A 23492-nucleotide genomic window follows, 5' to 3' on the forward strand; every position below is an offset into this window, starting at 1 on the left:
TCATCATCAATGAGTAAGCCGCTGAATTGGTGTCACATAAAAAGATTTGCACTAAGTGCCAAACATACCAAATGCGGTCTCCTGACCAATAAAGCCATATGCACATGTCATTTTACTGATATGTGAGCACAGCTGCAGATAACAGATAGTTCCATTATTGCAGTTTTCCTTTGTTGATGTTCCTCCTATAATCTGTTGTGAAGACACTATCCATTCTGACCAACTGTCCTTCTGATTCTCTGCCATCTGACAGAATTACAGCGTCATTGGCAAGCCTAAAAGTTTTTATTTCTTTTCTTTGAACTTTAATTCCTCTTTTTTTTATTTCTCCATTGTTCTTTTACAGACAGTTCAATATAGGTGTATTGGGGATAGGTTACAATCCTGTTTCATTTCCTTCTTGACTACTGCTTCCTTTTCATGTCCTTTGACTCTTATGACTACAGTCAGTTTTCTGTACAAGTTATAGATACCGTTTTCCTCCCTGTATCTTACTCCTGGTGCTCCTTCAAAATTTCAAAGAATGTGTTCCAGTCAGCATCATCAAAAATCTTTGTCAAAATCTACATTATTCTCGAAGTCTGAGGGTATTTTGCTTGTCGCATAAGAGTTGCACATCAAATTGAATAATTCCATCATGGATCTCGGAAATCCTGAAGGAATATCATCAACTCCTGGGTCTTAGTTTCAACTGAGGGTTTTCAGTGCACTGTCAAATTCTTCCTGCAGTATCATATCTCACATCTAATCTTCATTCTTTTTCTGTAACATTGTCTTGTAGTTAATTTCTCTTGTATAGTACTTCTTTATATTCCTACTACCTTCTCTGCTTAGTGTCAGAGGTCATGATACCTATACAGGTGCTTCTCTCTTCTCCAAAGATCACTTTACCATTGACTAAGGATGATATTTCCCTTTTCAATAGTCAAGGATTGACTAACATATTTTTTAAAGGAATTTTCAAGTCCATTCTCCTTCATATAAAAATTTCATTGCTACAGTACTGGCAATGTAAGCAGAATATACACTGAAGGAATGTGCATGATCATGACAATTTTTCATATTTTCAAAGGAGATGGATGGACTACCCATGTTTTTCTTTCACGTCTGTCATTAAACTGCCAATTCTTCTTGTATGCAAAAGAAACACTTTTTTTTTAAATATCACTTGACATACACAAGCACATAAAGACATGCAGTATGCATCTATTACTCACTAATACTTTTCAGTCAAAATGCTTCTTAAGGAATTATTTTGGGCTGAGATCAGATTCAACAATGATTGATGGCCCAATATCACTACTTGAGTATCAAGGGAGATATATTACCTACTAAGACAATGCTGAACTTACCTAGTGTTATCAATTCCACAAGACATGCAGTTTCTGGAAGGTTCTGTACATGACTTCCTTCACTTGATCAAGTAATGGTACGATTTCAGCTATCTCATTTGACAAGGGAAAAAAATCTGATATCATACCACTGGGTAAGGCCTATTATCATGAGAGGAGCACAATCCCATTACTAAATAGAAAGAAAGCCTCAGATCCTGAAAGAATCTCTTTCAAGGTTCCACATGAGGGCGTCAAGAGAATTTAAAGTTGCCCATCACACAAAAAACACACATGAAACTATAAGTACATGCCAAATGTGCTACTAAAATCATATTAGTTTACATTAAAATATGTTCAAACTGTTGCTGCCTTTGGTCACTACATACCCTAAGGTTTTGTAGATGCCTTAAGTCATCTGGTAACTTTGAAAGAGAATTGTTATGAAGATCCAGCACTTGCAGAAGTGAAAGGTCAGCCAGATTCCCTCCTCCAGATAGAGATGTCAAATGATTGTCCTAAAAGGAACAAACAGAATACTTAAGCTACAAAACAACATAAATGGAACAGTAAAGAATATTTTCATGGTGCAAACAAATTATTCCGATAAACAGATGAGCTGAATTAAACTTCTGCATATAACACAGATGTGCTCTTTTTGCTATAGTATGAGCTACCTTTTGCATAATGAACTTATTTTAAGCATAATATCAATACTATGAAAGAAATTATGCAGAACATCAGTGGATATGTATTTGTAATTGGGTATGCATTTAGTTTCAGAATCTAGCAAGTTGTAAGATAGCTAATATATGTAAATTCTTTTAACTGCGTTAAATACTCACATATTTTGTGCACTGCACTTTAATATTTCATTCAACCCAGAAATGAAATTGTTACATAAATTTCTTGGTTACAGTTTTGTACTAATTAAATTTAATGATGCCTCCTTCCAACATTAGCTTCCTTTGAAGTATTCCCCTAAATAGATTTGTAATGGGGAAATTGATTTTACAATTACACATTTTGATTAAGAACTGCCATGTTGTGTTAGTCAGCTATATATTTTTCCTCTTCAACATAGTTTGGAAATGCAGTATCTGATCCTAGCTTTATTATGGAAAAGGTTTTGTTAGTATTTTTAATATCCAATTAAATACATTAATCCCGGCTGGCTTGATTCTACAGGTACAAAAACATATGCATTTTATATTTTCGTTCTTTCTAATACATCAGAAAATGCAATTCTTGAGAACCACTAAAGCATAACACAGAGCCACGTTTATTTCAGTAAAATATACAGGACATGCAAAACTGAGCTTTCAGTCAATTATCCCTTGCATACTAATAAAAAATTAAGCAACTATCCACATTTTTTTTCATGCAATAAGTTCCCAAGAACTACTTTTTCCCTTAAGAAAAAGTTTACTCAGTTACCACAGATAAAATTTACGGAGGAAACGATATCCCTGTCTCTTTAATCATCACAAGTGGCATATTCTTGTGTGTACACAGCTACCTCTAGTTACAAGTGTCCACTAAAGACATCAGTTTAATATAAGTTTTGGCTTGGAACTCCTCTGTAAATCCACAAAAGGGAAAGAAAGGCAATTTCTTTTTTGTACACCGTACATAATCATTAACAATAATGATAACTGTTAGCTCTTGCTTGCCATTTCCCAGCATAATAATCTTAAAGTCCTCTGTGTGAGGCACTTTGCTCGGTTTATATTTTACATTCCAGAAAATGTTTGCCTCCAATGACAACAAACAGATTGCTTAGGAAACAGTGTCGTCAAGTGCCAAATGCCAGTAACTTGACCATGCTTCACACCTCGCAGAACGATCTATCTTTACCTTTGTTTCATTTCAAATACCATTCCTATAGAAATGATAGTGGGATAAGGCTTTGTGACAATGGTTGAAAATACATTATCGCAAAATGATCCAAATTGGCGTGAGTATTATGTAAGTTTTTGATGCCATCTTCTCCAAATGTGGCCTTGCCAGAAAAAAATGGTTTGTGTGTGTGTGTGTGTGTGTGTGTGTGTGTGTGTGTGTGTGTGTGTGTGTGTAGATCATTTCTGTTTCTTGTTTTGTAGTTAGTTATGAACCTGATTATTCAATCCTGAAAATCCTTGGCGAGTTTTCAAAAAGCACACACACATCCATCAACATATGAGTCAGGAAGTGTAATTGTTTTAAATCCTTTAAATATTATTCTGCATGGCTTTCTTTGGGAAGTGCTTTCATTATTGTGATAGCCCTTTTTTTGGAGTTTGGAAGTGTTTTGCCATACCTGTATTTCGCAGTAAATCACAGCAGATATAAGCAAACAATAGGTACACGACCACAATTCAATGCTGCAACAGTCCTAGCATTCTTAGCACATAGCAATGTTTACTTAGCACTTTATTCAAAACTTGCCGATGCTTTTCCCTACTTCAGATGCCCATCCATCGATATTGTTAGAATTTTTTGCACAGAGCTTGTGCAATAGTGTTTTTCCCTAATTCAGCTCTTTTGCTGCTTCTAACTTTACTATTTTTCCTTTATTTATGATCAAAGTGTTACCCCTAAACCAGTTTCCATCTCAACCCCCCCCCCCCCCCCCCCCCCACACACACACACACACACACACACACACACACACACACACACACACACACACACAGAGAGAGAGAGAGAGAGAGAGAGAGAGAGAGAGAGAGAGAGACCCAGAGTGCATACCCCCTGAGCCCTGAGACACTAAATAAAAGGTATTTCTTGCCTTCATGACCTTTGTACTATCTGTTACCTACCAGTTGATCTTGAGCTTGTCACTCTTTATTCATAGTGCAGTCTGCATGTGTAGAAATGTTGGATCTAAGATCACCAATAAATAATATAATTCTGGCAATAGGTCTTCTCAATCCATTTTTCAAGTATTTATCTTTACACTGCTATATCATTAGTTACAATTTTTTATTTAAATTTTACTATGTCACACATTAATTTTCAGCACATTCCTAGTACATGTCAAGAAGATCAGTTTCTTGTTATATCTGTCTTACTCTATGAAGTACTTGATCAAACCAAAATTTTGTAAAGATTAAAATCTTTGCAGGACATTTTATAAGGAGGCTGACGAGTATTTTGATATGAAAAAATTTGGTAAAAAGAGGTAAGAAGGTAGTTATCAGAGAATGAGAATACTGTGAAAGTTAACACTGGTCAGAAATATTTGTGACTAAATTTTACCATGTATATTCAAGAACAAGAAACAGAAAAATTGTACAGAGGTTGAAATCACATCCAAGGAAAACAAGATTACTCTACAGTCCCAGAAAGTACTTTTGTTGCCGTCACAGCATTGGTCACCATCAATCATCGTTTACATCCTTTCCTGTCCTTTTCATGTAACATATTGATATTATTCCACTTTATTGCTACTGCAATATCTGTATTCCAAATGTCTTTATTCCTGATGTTTTTGCTTAGTATTTCAATCCTGTGCAGCAAAATATTCCCAGAAAGAGTATTTTTTTTATGTTTAATTTACCCAATATCTAGCATTCAAGTCAACAGAGCACTCTTCCCAAACCACTTTACACTTTCCCTTCTCAACATGTGTAGAAATATTAATGGACAGACACAATGCTTTGTTGCAGATTTTTCTATCAATGCAGCATTGTTGCTTCCTACAACAGTTTAAGATTATGAGTGTAACAGTTCTTAGTAACAAGAGCCTCAGCACCCTAAGAATAAAGTTGAGAGATGACTGTAATCAGTACAACCTTTAACTGTGCAACAGAAATGAGGTACATGTCCTCCACAAGTTTCAGAATACTTTTAAATGCCTGAAAGAAAGAACTGTTGTGCTTGTCACTCTTGTTCACAGCGGAGTGGTATTAGGGAGTAAATACTCATAGATGTGTCACATTTTTTGATGAGCACATGGGCTGTGACTTTAAGGATCTACTCTTCTTTAATAAGTGAAAGTTTTCATACGAATATACTTGTTGGTTGATTGATTTTTTTTTATTTGGTCCCATTTGATTACACTATGTACAGAGTGTGTACTAGAAATCTAATGACTTGTTCAGCTTAATGTAATGTCTTAAAGCATTTACCCTACATATTACAACATAAGGCATTAAGATGGAAATAATGATAGTACCAGAGTATACATTTTTTTTCTCTAACAATATTTGGTCCTTAAAGTTATTTACATGACTACCGAGTAGACATACAAAAATATGTGTTTCATACAATATATTCAAATGATACGGATCATATACAAACACTGGAAAGTCAAGAAACATATCTGAAAGAAGCATATACTCCTCTACACTATAAAATTCTTTTTACATTAAATAACCATTTAGAAGTTTCTGGAATGTCTTTTCATTCATGTTGTCCTATAGACTCTTATGAAGACATTTTACCAGATATTCAGCTGAGTAAAATGGCAAATTTCAGATTAGCCAACAGCTTTCGCAGATGAGAGAAATCACATGCAGAATCTTGCATACTTACTCATTCTAATGAGGAGCGTATATTTGAAAGCTGCTGTATCAAGTTGAGGAACCTAAATGTCATAGTAGTTTCTATTTGTAGAGTACCAGAGAAAGCTACAATTGAAGCTTTTCTGGTGAAATTTCATTGCCTGCTTGAAAAGCTCACAGAAGAAAAAAAGATAGTAACAGCTGCTAACTTCAATATTAATATCATAGCTGAAAGCAATGACATGCTCACTGACTTAATAAAAAAAACTTTGGCTTCAAAATAAACTTCATGCAACCCACTAGAGTAAATGCACAGTATATTGATAATATTCTAATAAATTGTGTTCGAGACATTTATAAATTTTGTAGAGGTTTAGGAATCTCTGACCACTCTGCATTATTCACTCAAATACTAAAAATTAACAAAGAAATTTCATGTAACAAAAGCCATGGGAAGGAACTTCAATGAAAGAAATTCAGTTACATTTAGAAATAAGTTAAGAGAGGTTTTATGGCTGTACAACAGGTGTATTTTGAGTATTAGTAACTTTAACAATTCTTTATGCAATTTTCCTGAAATATTTAATGAAACTTTTCCACTTAGAACCACATGTAACAAAACGACTAATAAACTTAAATGGATAACTGAGGGTATAAAAACTTCCAATACCAGGAAGAGGAAACTCCACAGTGAACTGAAATATAATAAAAACAGACATTTTACTGAGTATGTTCATCATTATAAAGCTATATTTTAAAAACGTTGTGAAGGCAGCCAAGCAAATGGCAAACATTAAATTCACTGTACAACATAAAACAAAAGCAGTGTGGTACATTGTCAAATCAGGGTTGGGTTTTAAGAGTTAGTAATAATGAAATAATTAGGATTAAAGTAGGTGATAACTTTATTGTAACCCCATATCAAATATCAGTGTGTTTAAATGAATTCTTCAAAAATTTGGGAAAATCAGATATTGATATAACAGAGTATCAGAGTAAAGAAAATCCCTTTGGACTCCACCAAGAAGCTAAGTATCTTACAGATTTTAAAAAAGTCACACTAAAGTATGCGGAAAATGTTACATTATCATTAAAAAAAAATAAACACTCTGCTGGGTGGGAAGGGATACCCACTAAAGTGATTAAAACAGTGTGTGACGTAATAGCACCTCCCTTAACTAAAATATTCAACCACTCTTTTAAACAGGAATGCTTTCCCAATGTTTTGAAGTATGCCGAAGTCAGACTTCTGTTCAAGTAAAGGTCGAAGAAAGACATAGGAAACTGTTATCCTATTTCTATTATTCCAGTCCTGTCAAAAGTGAAAATAACTGCAAAACAGGTCAAAAATTTTTTCGTAAAAAATGATATTATTACAAATAACCAATTTGGATTTCAATCAGGAAAAAACACCTTGGATGCAGTGAATAACTTTATTGAAAAGATATGTAAATCATTGGATCAGAAAAGTAAAGTTGCAGGTATCTTCTGTGAACTCGCAAAAGGATCTGACTCCATGAACCATGACTTGCTTGTCTACAAATCAGACAAAATGGGATATTAAGGACAATGCTCTAAACTGCCTCACATCATACTTGCACAACAGAAAACAAAGCATACTGGATACCTTAGAAATATGGTTCTAGTTAAATGGGTTGAATCTGAACACTGCAAAAACCCATATGGTATATTTCAAAACCAAACATTCAAAATTTGGGGAACTGAAAAAACAATATAACAATCAACTTATGAAAGAAGCTTACACAGTCAAATTCCTGGGTGTAAACGTGGACAAAAATGTTAAGCTGGAATACACACATCAACTTCCTATCAAATAAACTATGCAGTTTTGCATTTGCAATGCAAATACTAGCAGATTCCACTGAATTGAGTACACAAAAAATTGCTTATCATAGTTATGCTGATTCTTATCAGATATGGCAAATTTTTTGGGGAAGGTCAATTTATGTATATTGAATACTGAAACTACAAAATAAAATTGTCAGATACACATGTGCTGCACAGTAAACAGTCTTTTCACCCATTACTGCACAAATTATAATTCCTTACTGCCCCCCCCCCCCCCCCCCATGTACATTTATGAAATTATGATCTCTCTACACAGCAGACAAAAATTATTTGATAACATGAGAAATAAAAACAGTTTTATGGTACACACATTCCAGTTAATTTTATATGCATGGACTCCACAGTATATTGGGATGAAAATACATAGCAAGTTAATGACAACAACATATTTAATATGAAGCCATACATTTTAAAAATTAGTCTACAGCCGAGTCTGTGGGAGAAATGCTACTATTCAATATAAGAATTCATAGAGAATGAAATGATAATCTGAGCAAGGGGTAATTAAGTGTTAGATTTCATTGTATGTGTATATAACAAAATATTATTATTATTATTATGCTGCTGTTTATTAACATCAACTGTTCTGTGTTTATGCTCAAATTTTACTGCAATTTTGCCCTGTCTCCTGTACCTGAATCAAATGATTTAAGATTATGCATTTTATGGGAGACCAAAGGAAAAAAAAGAAGTGCTGAGGACTCTTTTCAACAGCTGTCAGTCTGTTTGGAATACTACTCAGCTGATCTTCACTTCTTGTGTCATATGTATGAACATTTATTTTTTGGTGGTGTTTGGAGAGTAGGAGATGAGCTACTGGTGAAAATACAAATCGTGGGTCATACATGGGTAGATCAGTTGGTAAAGCACTTGCTCACAAAAGGTGAAGTGCCCGAGTTCAAGTAATAGTCTGGTACACTGTTTTAATCTACTAGGAACTTTCATATCAGCACACATACTGTTCCAGAGTGAAAATTTCGTTCTGGAGCGAAGCTAATGTTTATCTGGAAATCTCTTAATGATTTCCCTTACTATACATTTTGCATATCAGACAACTGGAATTACAAAAAAATTATTAATAATAATCTTACTGTTGATACCTTATTACAGAAACAGGCTCCATCAAACAAAGAGCAATTTAGTTGAATTAATATATACACAACAAAAATGGTTAGTTATTGATATTACAATTAACATATTCTTTTACTATACAGCATCAGTTGGAAATTGATTAGCCGCATATTCTTTGTTTAAACTGAAGTTCTGGAATATCTTGTACTAAAGACAGTTTTCTAAATAATTTATGTCCTTTGAGCTCAAAGTTGTTAACAGATCTTGATAATCTATGATGTGACTCTCCATAATATAGAATATAAGTAGGTTTATTGTTTCTTGTACAGTACACCTCTGTTCAATGACAAAAATTGTTAGTAAATACAATTTTATTACTGTAAATTTTTTTGGTCAGTGTGCAGTGTGCTGTACACAAAGACCTAATAATTTCTCTAATGGCTTTCTTCTGCAATAAAAGGATACTGTGTTAATTGCATTGCCCTGGAAGATAACATATGGCATAACATTTTAAAAATAATGATAAGATGTTCTAACATGTATTACTGGGCATGTAGTTCATTAGATATGTTACCAAATAAATTACTGTAGAGAATATATCACTACTATACCTTACACACTGCCCCATGATAAGTCATCTAACTTGAAAGAAATAATATTACAGGGGTTTTTCTTTTTCATCGACACCAAAATCAATTTGCTGTAATCTGTTGTACCATCAACACAATTTTCCTGACTACTGAGATAATTATTTCTGTGCCTGGATGTTGTCGTCTGCATATAACATTGTACTAATCTTATAAAGAAAGGCAGGTCATCAATTGCCAGAAATGAAAAAAAGGTCTCAACACACATTTCTGTGAAACACTTACAGTGATTTTTATTCTATATACATAGATCTTTCATCAACTACAAAGATAAACTAGCTTATAGTTCTCTAGTTTACAATTTTAACAGTTGTAAGTTGTTGCTTCAATGCAACAAAAATCCAAGTTGGATAGGAGTGATACATTTTTTAAGCACTTAAAAGACGTTACTTACATTAAAAATATGACTTACATGCAAAACCTGTGATGTCAGATACTTTAAGGATACATTTAATTGGTCACTGGTCTCAATAGTTAATAATTTTTTTTAAAGTCATATTGTGCTTCATTATTTTCAGACTTCATAAAACCACACACAACTGTTTTTAAAGGATATCTTCAAATATTTTGTAAAAGCAAGTGTTATGGAAACTGGTCTACGGCCAAACTTTCAGGAAACATTCCTCACACACAAATAAAGAAAAGATGTTATGTGGACATGTGTCCGGAAATGCTTAATTTCCATGTTAGAGCTCATTTTAGTTTTGTCAGTATGTACTATACTTCCTCGATTCACCGCCAGTTGGCCCAATTGAAGGAAGGTAATGTTGACTTCGGTGCTTGTGTTGACATGCGACTCATTACTCTACAGTACTAGCATCAAGCACATCAGCACGTAGCATCAACAGGTTAGTGTTCATCACGAACGTGGTTTTGCAGTCAGTGCAATGTTTACAAATGCGGAGTTGGCAGATGGCCATTTGATGTATGGATTAGCAAGGGGCAATAGCCGTGGTGCGGTACGTTTGTATCGAGACAGATTTCCAGAACAAAGGTCTCCCGACAGGAAGACGTTCGAAGCAATTGATCGGCGTCTTAGGGAGCACGGAACATTCCAGCTTATGACTCGCGACTGGGGAAGACCTAGAACGACGAAGACACCTGCGATGGACGAGGCAATTATTCGTGCAGTTGACGATAACCCTAATGTCAGCGTCAGAGAAGTTGCTGCTGTACAAGGTAACGTAGACCACGTCACTGTATGGAGAGTGCTACGGGAGAACCAGTTGTTTCTGTACCATGTACAGCGTGTGCAGGCACTATCAGCAGCTGACTGGCCTCCACGGGTACACTTCTGCGAATGGTTCATCCAACAATGTGTCAATCCTCATTTCAGTGCAAATGTTCTCTTTACGGATGAGGCTTCATTCCAACGTGATCAAATTGTAAATTTTCACAATCAACATGTGTGGGCTGGCGAGAATCCGCACGCAATTGTGCAATTGTGTCATCAACACAGATTTTCTGTGAACGTTTGGGAAGGCATTGTTGGTGATGTCTTGATTTGGCCCCATGTTCTTCCACCTACGTTCAATGGAGCACGTTATCATGATTTCATACGGGATACTCCACCTGTGCTGCTAGAACACGTGCCTTTACAAGTACGACACAACATGTGGTTCATGCACGATGGAGCTCCTGCACATTTCAGTCGAAGTGTTCGTACGCTTCTCAACAACGGATTTGGTGACCGATGGATTTGTAGAGGTGGACCAATTCCGTGGCCTCCACAGTCTCCTGACCTCAACCCTCTTGACTTTCATTTTTGAGGGCATTTGAAAGCTCTTGTCTATGCAACCCCCGGTACCAAATGTAGAGACTCTTCGTGCTCATATTGTGGATGGCTGTGATACAATACGCCATTCTCCAGGGCTGCATCAGCGCATCAGGGATTCCATGCGACGGAAGGTGGATGCATGTATTCTCACTAACGGAGGACATTTTGAACATTTCCTGTAACAAAGTGTTTGAAGTCACGCTGGTACGTTATGTTGCTGTGTGTTTCCATTCCATGATTAATGTGATTTGAAGAGAAGTAATAAAATGAGCTCTAACATGGAAAGTAAGTGTTTCCGGACACACGTCCACATAACATATTTTCTTTCTTTGTGTGTAAGGAATGTTTCCTGAAAAACGTTGGTACATTGATAGAAACAATAACAAACACAAACACACACACAAATTTCAAGCTTTCGCAACCCATGATTGCTTCATCAGGAAAGAGGGAAGAAGAGGGAAAGACGAAAGGATGTGGGTTTTAAAAGGGAGAAGGTAAGGAGTCATTCCAATCCCAGGAGCGGAAAGACTTATCTTGGGGGGGAAAAGGGACAGGTATACACGCGCGCGCGTGCGCCCACGCACGCGCACGCGCACACGCACACACATATACAGGGCGTTTCAAAAAGAAAGAGCAGATTTCAAACATTTATTTCTCAAAAACTACAAATGATAGAAACACAATTCAAACGTTTCTTGTCAGAGAAAGGTTCAAAGTTTTTCAATGGTCCGCGCAGAAGTTCCATGCAAATCCGCAGTGGCGCTGGCGTTTGTTTGTAGGAAAATGGCGACGACACCACAGGAACGATCATTTTGTGTGCTGCAATTTGCAAAGTTAGAGTCCATTGTTGGTGTGCAACGTGCATTCCGCCGTCAATTCAACAAACAGCCGCCTCGTCATAAGCAAATTTATGAGTGGCATCACAGATTCGTAGAAGATGGTTGCATCTGCAAGCGAAAAAGCACGGGTCGTCCACGCACATCGGATGAAAATGTCGAGCGTGTCCGTGCAGCTTACGAAAGGAGCCCTAGAAAATCCACGACACGGGCAAGTCACGAACTAAACATGTCTAAAACAACGGTATGGCGCGTTCTGAGTAACCGTCTGCACATGAAGCCGTACAAACTGCAGTTATTGCAAGCATTGCGTCCTGACGACCACAACAAAAGGTTCGAATTTTCAACTGCAATTCTACAGGACATGGAAGAGGACAATTTTGCCGAACGATTAATTTTTTCAGATAAATCAACGTTTCACATTTCTGGTAAAGTTAATCGGCATAACGTACGAATTTGGGCGAGTGAAACTCCGAGGGACGTTATTCAACATGAAAGAGACTCACCAAAGGTTAACGTCTTTTGTGCAATTTCGGTAAACAAAGTTTATGGACCTTTCTTTTTCATGGAGAAAACTATCACAGGAACCATTTACCTGGACATGTTAGAAAACTGGCTATTTCCTCAACTTCAGGAAGATTCAAATCACTTCATCTTCATGCAAGATGGCGCCCCACCACACTTCTCTGAACCTGTACGACGGTACCTAAATAACACCATTCCAGGACGGTGGATTGGAAGAGCAGGAGCACAAGATCAATGTCATCGTCTGTGGCCTCCCAGGTCACCAGACCTTACTCCCTGCGATTTTTATTTGTGGGGGTACATAAAGGACTGTGTTTATGTCCCACCTATGCCCGCTACTCTTCAAGAGGTACGACATCGAATTTTTGCGGCCGTGAATTCGGTAACTAAAGACCAGTTGCGTCGTGTGTGGCAAGAAATGAGATACCGGTTTGATATTTGTCGTGTAACAAATGGTGCTCATATTGAGGTACAGTTTTGATATTTGTTGTGTAACATTTGGTACTCATATTGAGTGAAGGACCGTTGGAATTGTGTTTCTATCATTTGTAGTTTTTGAGAAATAAATGTTTGAAATCTGCTCTTTCTTTTTGAAACGCCCTGTATACATATATGTCTGCTTGTGTCTGTATGCTTGAAATGTGTGTGTGTGGGTTTGTTATTGTCTCTATCAACGTACCAACACTTTCATTTGGTAAGTTACAGAATCTTTGTTTTTATATATATATGAGGAGAGACATTGGTACTGTCACTGTCATTTCTATTTCTTGAAGCTTTGACAATACCATTTATTAACTTCCACATATCTATTGCACAGGAACTCTCCATATTACTGCAATATGTACATTTCCTCCCACAGTGGCATTTATAATAATTCTGCATCTAATGTAAGCTACTTTGTAGTCTGCTGGCTGATCATTTTACAAAGCTTTTTATCTTTCTTACTTAGAGCAATTCTCAAACCATGAGGTGACTCTTCTAGTTCATTCTTGTAAACCTCGATCGTTTTGTCACTGATTGTAATGAACTAATTTTGCGGCATACTATAGCCTGACTGTGTCTAGTTCCACAGGTCTGTGACATTTCTTCCACACAAGCACCATGTTTTATGAAACCTGTAGCTTTCAATCCAAACTCATAACAAAGTTTTGACAATTCCTTTGCTCTGGCTGTCTGAATACATGTCAGTCTTAATTATGTTAGTATTGGGAACCCAATGCTTTGTTTTGTTTATGGTATGATACTTTTCCCACATCACTGTTAGTGCAGAAATACAATTTTCTGTGCCATATCACTTTTTACACTTTTAGTTTGTCAAATAACCAGTGGTCACAGAAAATAATTTCTTACGGGGCATATCATCTTGTCAGACAATTCTATGCCTCAATACACTATATCTGATGACTCAACACAGACTGTTGCTACAACAGTGCACTTATCTATGGAATCTTAGGTTGCTAATTTTTTTGGCCTAATGTACTGGCAGACACGCTGACATTTTGAACTTACAGAATGTTCTGGTATGCACTGTATCAGCTGTTCCAGCTTACTGCTATAGTAACGCAAGGTTGTTAGATTCTGGTTCAGTATGCCCAACATGTTAATTTCCATGCCTTAACAACATGTTTCCACTGTCACATCACGACCATTACAGTTAGCTTCAGAGTCACATATAGTTTTTAGGTCAAGTTGAGCAACACACACACACACACACACACACACACACACACACACACACACACACACACACACACAAGACAAGGAAACCATAGAAACTTAATATGTATATTGTGTTAGTGAATTTTTGGAGTGTTTACCTATTACTTGTACATGTGTTTCAATTTCCCTCACACTGCACATTAACTTCAATACTTCCTCACATTTTCACTGCATTTGCGACAACTAGATTGTCTGGATTTGATCAGGGTCTGCACACACTGGTGTGCACACACGTGTGTGTGTGTGTGTGTGTGTGTGTGTGTGTGTGTGTGGGGGGGGGGGGGGGGAAGGGGGGGGGAGTTGCACCGGATGTACAAAACATCTTTTGCAGCTTCTTTTCTGCATACACCAATTCATTCATGCAGCTTGTTGCTTAAACCCCATCATGAAGGAGAGTTTTCAGGAATGTGGAACAAGTCAAATTATATATCAACAGGTCCAAGTAACTACTGCTGGCTACATCTGGGAAATGTACTAACAACAATTATGACTAATTTTACTCTACCCCTGCGCTTCACATATGTGTATTAGGATGAAAACAGCTACTTCGAAAAAACCACTGCTCTTCTCCCTACACATTCAGCTGCTGTTTTTACCTAATACTTTACACATACCCCTTTCTGCTGTCTATATAATATGCCAAGATCTGTTCCATATAAACATTAGAGTGGCTACAGATGTGGTCTTGTACACTGTTTCTGAAGATTTTTCAATTTCTTGCCTGATGTCTACTGGCAACCTACTCTAGACTTTTGTACATACAGCAGTATAAAACTCCGTTCTGAGCCATGGAGAGATGCATGCTCTACACGGGATGGAAAGGACAGATTGCTGCTCACCATGTAGGGGAGATGCTCCGTGTTGTAGATAGGCAAACCAAAAAGACTGCTAAACATGTGAGCTTTCAGCTAAAAGCCACCTTCCACAATAGACTACACATACAGTTTCAGGCAAGCACAACTCACAGAGACAAGAAAACTGTCTCTGGCCACAGAGGAAATACTGTGAGCAATTGCACATGATGGGAGAAGTAAACTGGGTGGCAGGGGTGAGGAAGAAGCTGGGGCTGGGGTAGGGGTAGGGGTAGGGGTAGGGGACCATAAAGTGCAGAGTGGAGGGAAAGGAGGAAAGTAGATTGGTTAGTTGCTTGGGGGGAGGCGACCAAACAGCGAGGTCATTGGTCCATTATCAACGATTATACAAATCAAGGATGGAACAATACAAACATCTCAGTCCAGTCAAGGGGAAGGGATAACGTGCAAACAAAAGAGGGAAAATGGACATCAAGGCAGCAGGAAGAAGAAAGAGCAGGAAGGGGACAAGTGGAAACTGGGAGAGCAGGGGTGCCCCAGAAATGCTATGCATGGTTGGGAACCACCGCTGCCATCGAATGTTCCCGACACCCACACCGTACCACATCATACCATATCACAAATAAATAGGGACAACACCATGGGATTAAGACAAAAAAAGGGGGAACCACAACAGACCAAACAAAATGTAGGGAAAAAAGGCAGGGAGAACCTGGTCGGTGTGAAGGCAAAATCAAGGCCTCCATAACCAATGCCTATGCTAAGTGAGGGATTCAAATTCAAGAAAAAAATTCAAGGAATTACACCTGAGAGTACCAACTACTTTCGCGAAGAAAACCAAGGACAGACATAACCATGTGTGGGTCGTCCGCTAACACCCAAGACAACGAATGTGGGAGGGCATGCTTAGTATGAAAGGCCAAAAGTCAGGACCTGTCCACAAAATATCTGTCATCATTAGTGCAGCCTCACAACTATACATGGGTGCTGACTCACTGCAGGCTAAAAATCTGTGGGTCAACCTAGTATCGTCAATATGAAGACTGAAGAGGCTAGTAGATTACTACCAGGAGAGGCAGAGATCAGCAAATTAATTACCCAGGAAACCTACGTGGCCAGGGACCCAAAGGAAGTTGACAGAAGAATCAGCATCACCAAGTTCATATGAGAAAATCTTGGATGGTAGAGATAAGGGATGGCAGGAAAAACACCGAGCAATAGCCTGAAGGCCGCTCATGAAGTACGTACACAACAAAACTTGGGTGAGGGAGAGCCGTTTAATAAAAAAGGGCCCAACAGATCACCATCAATTCCGCAATAAACATCCCACATGTGGCACACAAGAGATTGTGTCCCTGCCACAGAAGATCCCACTTGATCAGTGCCATCGGTGTAAGAAAACAGTGCAAACCTGAAATTCCAGTAACAGCATTCAGAACAAACAATGGAACGCCATTCGAGCAATGGAAGCTTTCAGATCCAAGAAGAGCTCCATCCGAATCTGTGGCCATGCAACACAGAAGGGGGAGGGGTGCGGAAGGTTGGTTGTTTGGTTGGTTTGGCGTATAAAGGGACCAAACTACAGGGTCATCTCATCAGTCCCTTTTTGCTGACACAAGCAAGGCTCCAGGTACAAAAACACCTCACACCACACCTAAAAAGAAAACGAATGGAATGAACAAAAATGGGGAAAACATACACCACATGGAAAAGTAGAAGAAGGTATTAAAATCATAGAGCAGATAGTCTGGGTTAGCTGATCACAATAATAAAAGAGGATGAGCCAGCCACTCTGCAACACATTAAAATGTCCACCCCAAAAAGACAAGGCAAGATGAACACATTTAGGGAAAAGATGACCACCAAGACAAAACGCAAAGAAAGTGCGACAGAGTTAAAATGGAGGGAGGGTGGCGACCTCAGAGAGAAGGCTAAATGCCCAACCTTAGATGGTACGATGAACACTACCAAACCCCCCCCCCCCTCCCCTCATAAATAAAATGGAAAACTAAATCTGCTGTTGAGGCATTGTCACCGAACACCAAAGGTAGGGTGCAGGGAAGGTTAAAAGTCCACCGAAGAGCGGCTAAAAGTGGGCAGTCCAGCAAGATGTGGACAACAGTCATATGTGAGCCACAGTGACAGCAAGGTGGGTCCTCATGACAGAGGAGTTAGCCAGGTGTTAGCCACATATGGCCAAAGCGGAGCCGGCAGAGAACCACAGAGTCCCTCATGGAGGTCTTCTTAATGGCACACAGTTTGTCGTGTTTACTGAGATTATGCCATTCCATCTCCCAAAGCTGAAAGACCTTGCGGCATAATAATGATCACAGGTCATGTACAGGGATGCCGATCTCCAGAAGAGGTTTCTGTGTAGCCTGTCGGCAAGTTCATTTCCTGGGATTACAATGTGGCCTGAGGTCCACACAAACACCATGAAATGACTGGACTGTTTCAGGGCATAAATGGTTGCTACCAAAGGATGGCGGAGGTAGCAGTAGTTGACAGCTTGTAGACTGCTAAAAAGAGTCAGTACAGAGGAGGAACAACTTGCCAGGGCATAAGAGGATGCACTCAAGAGCACGAGAAATGGCCGCCAGCTCTGCAGTGAAAACACTGCAGCCATCTGGCAATGAATGCTATTCCACATGTCCTCTATGAAGATACGCGAAGATAACGTGACCATCAGCCATCGAGTCATCAGTGTAAACCACTTCACGGTCCTGGTACATGTCAAGAATCGAGAGGAAGTGATAGCAGAGAGCCGTGGGGTTAGCAGAGTCCTTAGCATCATGTGGAAGGTCCAGGCGAAGCTTGGAGGTGTATGTGATTGGACCTCGAGTATAGGTGGTAAAGGCAAGTACTTCATTTTAGACAGAAGATATCGGACACAAAACCGCAATCTTAAGCCCTGACCTGGGCCTCGGTTGCGCGAGATGAACCACTGTGGATGGGAAAAGGAGACGGTAATTTGGATACTCAGGAACACTACGAATGTGTGCAACATAACTCTTGAGCAGTTGTGCATGCCTAACCTTCAATGGAGGGAATCTGGCCTCCACCAGGACACTGGTCACCAGACTCATCTTAAAAGCTCCTGTTGCCAGTCAAATGCCACAGTGGTACACTAGGTCGGGTAAACACATTGCAGAGGGCACCGCCGAACAATAAACAACACTCCCATAGTCAAGGTGGGATTGAACAAGGGCTTTGTAGAGCTGAAGCAGTGTAGAGCGATCTGAACCCCAGCTGGTGTTGCTCAGGCAGCAGAGAGCATTGAGGTGCTGCCTGCACTTCCACTTCAGCTGAAGAAGATGAGGAAGCCACATCAATTGGGCATCAAAAACCAGTCCTAAGAATCAATATGTCTCCACTATCATGAGTGGAACGTCATTAAGGTAAGTTTCTGGTTATGGATGAAAGGTACGATGCCGACAGAAGTGCATGACACACGACTTCACGGCTGAAAGGTGGAAGCCATGGGCTAGAGCCCCATGACTTCGCCTTGTGGATGGCTCCCTGTAGGCGCTGCTTGGCAACACCAGTACTGGAGGAGCAGTACAAAATGCGGAAGTCGTCTGCATACAGAGAAAGTGAGACCAATGGCACAACAGCTGCTCTTACACCATTAACGGCCACTAAAAATAGAGATACACTCAATACAGAGCCCTGCGGGACCACATTCTCCTGGATAGGGGGTGAACTATGGGAGGCACCGACTTGGACACAGAAAGTATGGAATGATAGGAAATTATGGATAAAAATTGGAAGTGGCCCCAGCAGACCCCACTCATATAATGTGGCATGGATGTCATCACCAGGCCGTGTCGTAAGCTTTTCGTAAATAAAAAAAGACGGGAACTAGGTGTTGGCGTATGGAAAAGGCTGTTCGGATGGTAGACTCTAGGGAAACTAGAGTATCAATGGTAGAGCAACCCTGATGAAACTGTCCTGGCATGGAGGCAGTAGGCTACGTGACTCCAGGATCTAACACAACTGCCGACTTACCATATGTTCTAACAGCTTAGAAAGAACGTTGGTGAGGCTGGTGGGCTGATAGCTATCCACATCAATAATGTTTTTACCTGGTTTGAGCACTGTAACGATGGTGCTCTACCACCACTGTGATGGAAAGTCGCCATCACACCAGATCCGGGTGAAGATGACAAGGAAATGTCGCTTGCAGTCAGACGATAGATGTTTGACTTTCTGACTGTTGATCTGATCTGGCCCAGGAGCTGCGCCGGTGCAATGTGCTAGGACACTGAGGATCTCCCACCCTGTAAATGGAGCATTATAGGGTTCACTGTGATGTTCCTTTCACTCCGCTGTTTGAGGGTGCGAAATGCTAGGGGATAATTCTCAGACACGGAGGCTCAAGCATAGTGCTCAGCAATTGCATTTGCGTCGGTAGATAACAGGCCATTGATGTTAATGCCAGGGTCACCTGTTGGGGTTTGGTATCCAAAAACACGTCTGATCTTCTTCTAGACTTGGGAAGGTGACGTATGGCACCTAATGGTCAAGACGTACCTCTCCCAACACTCCTGTTTCCATCTTTTCACAAGCTGGCGAACATGGGCACGGAGCCGTTTAAAAACTACTAGGTGATCTAGAAAAGGGTGCCACTTATGTCACTGTAGAGCTCGCCCACACTCTTTAATGGCCTCAGCGATATCCAGTGACCACCAAGATACTGGCTTTTGCTGGGGGCACCTAATAAACAAGGGATCTTGTTTTCTGCCACAGAAACGATTGTTCTAGTGACCTGCTCAACTACCACATCGATGGTATCATGAGGGAGAGATTCAATGGTGACAGTAGAGGTGAAAGTGTCCCAGTCTGCCTTGTTTAAAGCTCATCTTGGTAGATGTCCAGGGGAATATTGCAGGGGGAGTGACAGGAAGATGGGAAAGTGGTCACTACCACACACGTCATCCGTGGGCTCTCCAGTGGACAGATGGGAGAAGTTCTGGGCTGTAGAGGGATAAATCAATGGCTGAGTAAGTGGCATGAGCCACACTGAAATGTGTGGGAGTCCCAGTATTTCAGAGGCAGAGGTCGAGTTGACACAGGAAAGTTCGACACCTTCACCTCAGCCAGTAAGAACAGTGCCACCCCACAAGGGTGTCCTTTCTCGAAAGTAGGAAAGGTTTAGGGAGTTGATCAATCAGTGCAGGCAATGCGTTCAGGGGTACTGCACCATCTGGAGGAAGACATATGTTGTACACAGTTATTTCCTCTGTTGTCCTGACAGCCACAGCTCCAAGAGAGGTTTGAAGGGGCACAGGTTCACTGAACGCTGAGCTCAGGACATAGACACAAACTCCACTCTATTATAGTTGCTACGGTTCTTGTAATATCCCCTATAGCCGCAAAGGGCAGGGGTCCGCATTGCCAGGAACCAGGTTTCCTGTAGGGCAATGCAGAAAGCAGGTGTAAAGCTTAGCAGTTGCCGTAGCTCAGCCAGGTGATGGAAAAAACCGCAGCAATTCCATTGGAGGATGACGTTATCGTGAGGCTGGGAAGGCACGAAGCATGCAAGGAGGCAGGTTCCGCCTCAGGGTCACCTGCTGCCACCAATTGAATATTTGTATCCATTTCTATTGTGGATGAGGCATCAGTGAGATCCAGGGCCTCAGGGGATGCTGAGATCTCCACCTCATCCACAGGTGCAGAACTGGTAGGGAGTGGTGGTGTTGGGGCCACCGGAGGGTCCTTTTTCTTAGCAGACTGTTTGCTTACCCTCTCGCTTCTCTTTAGCAGCTTGCTGGGAGGAGTTGACCGAAGTAGCTTCAGGCAAAGAGGAAGACTATGAAGCTCTTCGTCCAGCAGCTTTTGGCTCCTAGTGTCCGCTGTGGCATTAGTGGAGACCTTGGGAGAGAGGGTCCCAAGGGACCCCTTGCACATGAGAGGAGCCAGAGGAGGCTGTTGCTTCTCCAGCTGTGGGGAGGGGACTGATTTCCCCTGTGTTTGGGGGGCCTTGCTGCCAAAGTAGGTACTTTGAGAGGAACGGAAGGAGATTTTTCCCCCTACCACCAAGGGGGCAGATGTGTTCTGGAGGCCCGGAGGGCCCACTGTTCATGGCACAGTGTGTGGTACGACTGGTTCTTGTGATGGCGATGGTAGTGCAGCTACAGCATATGTGGAAGTCAACCAAATGGAGTGTAATCTTTCAAGTCAACTGGTACAGGGTCTTGTACTCCACGATTTTCCACTCCTTTTGGAGTACTGTGCAGTCGGGCAAGCAGGGGAAATGCTGCTCTCTGCAGCTGATACAAGTGGGAGGAGGTGCACAGGGAGTATCTGGATGCAGTGGACGTCTGCAGTCTCGACATGTGGCATTGAAAGGGCAGCGGGAAGATGTGCCCGAATTTTCAGCATTTAAAGCACTGCATAGGGGGAGGGAGGTATGGTTTACCGTCACAGTGGTAAACCATCGCCTTGACCTTTCAGGCAATGAATCACCCTAAAAGGCCAAGATGAAGGCACCGGTAGCAACCCTGTTGTCTTTGGGTCCCCTGTAAACGTGCCGGATGAAATGAACACCTCGCCATTCTAGATTGGCACGGAGCTCGTCGTTAGACTGTTAGAGGAGGTCACAATGGAAAATAATCTGCTGGACCATGTTGAGGCTTTTATGGGGAGTAACGGAAACAGCCGGTCACAAGTGAGTAACGCCCAGGATTGGGCTGGGGATGCTGTCTGAATCAAGACTGCACTGCTTCTCATATTGGACAGCGCTGTCACTTCCCCAAACTTACCCTCAAGATGTTCAACAAAAAACTGAGGCTTCATAGGGAGAAAGGAGCCCCCATCCATTCTGCTACAAACAAAATACCAAGGCGAATAGGACACTCTTCTTTCTGTGGGCCTACGTTCCTCCCATGGTGTAGCGAGGGAGGGAAATGATTTAGGGTCATATCTGTCAGCATTGTACTCGAACTTGTCCTTCTTAGGAACTGCTGGCAATGTATCTTCACCAGCAAGAGATGACTTAATCCGCTTCATTGCGGGTCATCCGCACTGATGCCACCCACTCTGATCAGGGGCTCACCCCACGGGCGCCACCCAGTCACAGCAAAGGCCACCTGGCAAGATGGCCACTGCCTTGAATCCTGATGCCCCAGGAAGACAGGTATCTATTCCTTGGCATATGTAGAGAGTTTACAGCTCAGGGATCAGCTGTGCGATCCTTGTGTTGTCATGGGGCTATTACCAAATGGGTACATGGCAGCCTCACCACAATGGACTGGCTACCATCCTGGATACTGGACGCAGAGAAATCCAATCGTCATGGGGGTGAAAGAGGACAAGAGACGAAATAATATGACGTACCCCAGAAAGTATCCTCACCCAAATAGTTGAATTGCAGGTGGAGATACAAATCCATGAGAAGAGGTTCAGGAAACTGAATCTAAGGGCACTATGGATAACTCGTGCACCACATAAGGTGTCCTTCCCCATATGGCCCACACTTCTGTAGAATTTGCAAAGTCGCAGGTCAAACCATAAAATGGGACCTGAACTTATAGGGCCGAAAAGTGAGAGACTCCTTTTAGTCACCTCTTACGATGGGCCGGGATACTACGGGCCTATTCTAACCCCCAGACCCAGGGGGGGGAGGGGGGGGAGGGGGAGGAAAAGAGGGGCGGGGGAGGAAAAGAGGGGCAGGGAGAGAGGGGGACTAGTGGGTGTGTTGGTGGAATACAATGTTGTGCACTGCTGGAGTGGGTGGAGGGAAGGGGGCAGGTGGGTGAAGGACAGGGGTAACAAAGGTTGAGGCCAGGTGTGATAGGGGAACATAATATATTGCAGCAAGAGTTCCCCCGTGTGCAACTGAGGAAAGCTGGTGTTGGTAAGGAGGATTCAGATGGTGTAGACTGTGAAGCAGTCATCAAAGTGAAAAATAATGTGTTGAGCAGCTTGCTCAGCAGCTGGGTGGTCCAGCTGTCTTTTGGGCACAGTTTGTTGGAGGTTATTCACGCAGACAGATTGTGGTTTGTCACGCCCACACAGAATGTAGCACAATGGTTGCAGCTTAGCTTGTAGGTCACATGACTGCTTTCATAGGAATCCCTACCTTCAATAGGGTAGGTGATTCTTGTGAATGGACCGGAGTAGGTGGTGGTGGGCGGATGTATGGGACAGGTGTTGCAGCTAGGTTTATTACAGGGATATGTGCCATGAGGCAAGGGGTAGGAAGCAGGGGTGGATGGTGGTGACAGGGGTGAGAAGGATAGTGGGTAGGATATTCCTCATTTCAGGGCACGGCGAGAGGTAGTCAAAACCCTGGCAGAGAATGTGATTCAGTTTCTCTAGTCCTGGGTAGTACTGAGCCGCAAGACGAGTGCACCTTTGTGGCCGGATGTGGTAGCCTGGGAGGTGGTGGGTGACTGGAGAGAGAAGGCACAGGAG

General features: G+C 41.2%; 1 protein-coding gene across 1 annotated transcript in view; it reads right to left on the reverse strand.

Annotated features, from left to right (window-relative positions):
- The window catches only part of LOC126188325 (E3 ubiquitin-protein ligase LRSAM1-like), a 174056-nt gene that overhangs the window by 146380 nt on the left and 4184 nt on the right, over positions 1 to 23492 (reverse strand). The window contains exon 3 of the mRNA XM_049929919.1: positions 1721 to 1849. Coding sequence (XP_049785876.1) covers positions 1721 to 1849 — 129 coding nt within the window. The remainder of the gene's footprint in view (positions 1 to 1720; positions 1850 to 23492) is intronic.

The sequence above is a fragment of the Schistocerca cancellata genome, chromosome 5, assembly GCF_023864275.1.
Source record: "Schistocerca cancellata isolate TAMUIC-IGC-003103 chromosome 5, iqSchCanc2.1, whole genome shotgun sequence".
Taxonomy (NCBI): domain Eukaryota; kingdom Metazoa; phylum Arthropoda; class Insecta; order Orthoptera; family Acrididae; genus Schistocerca; species Schistocerca cancellata.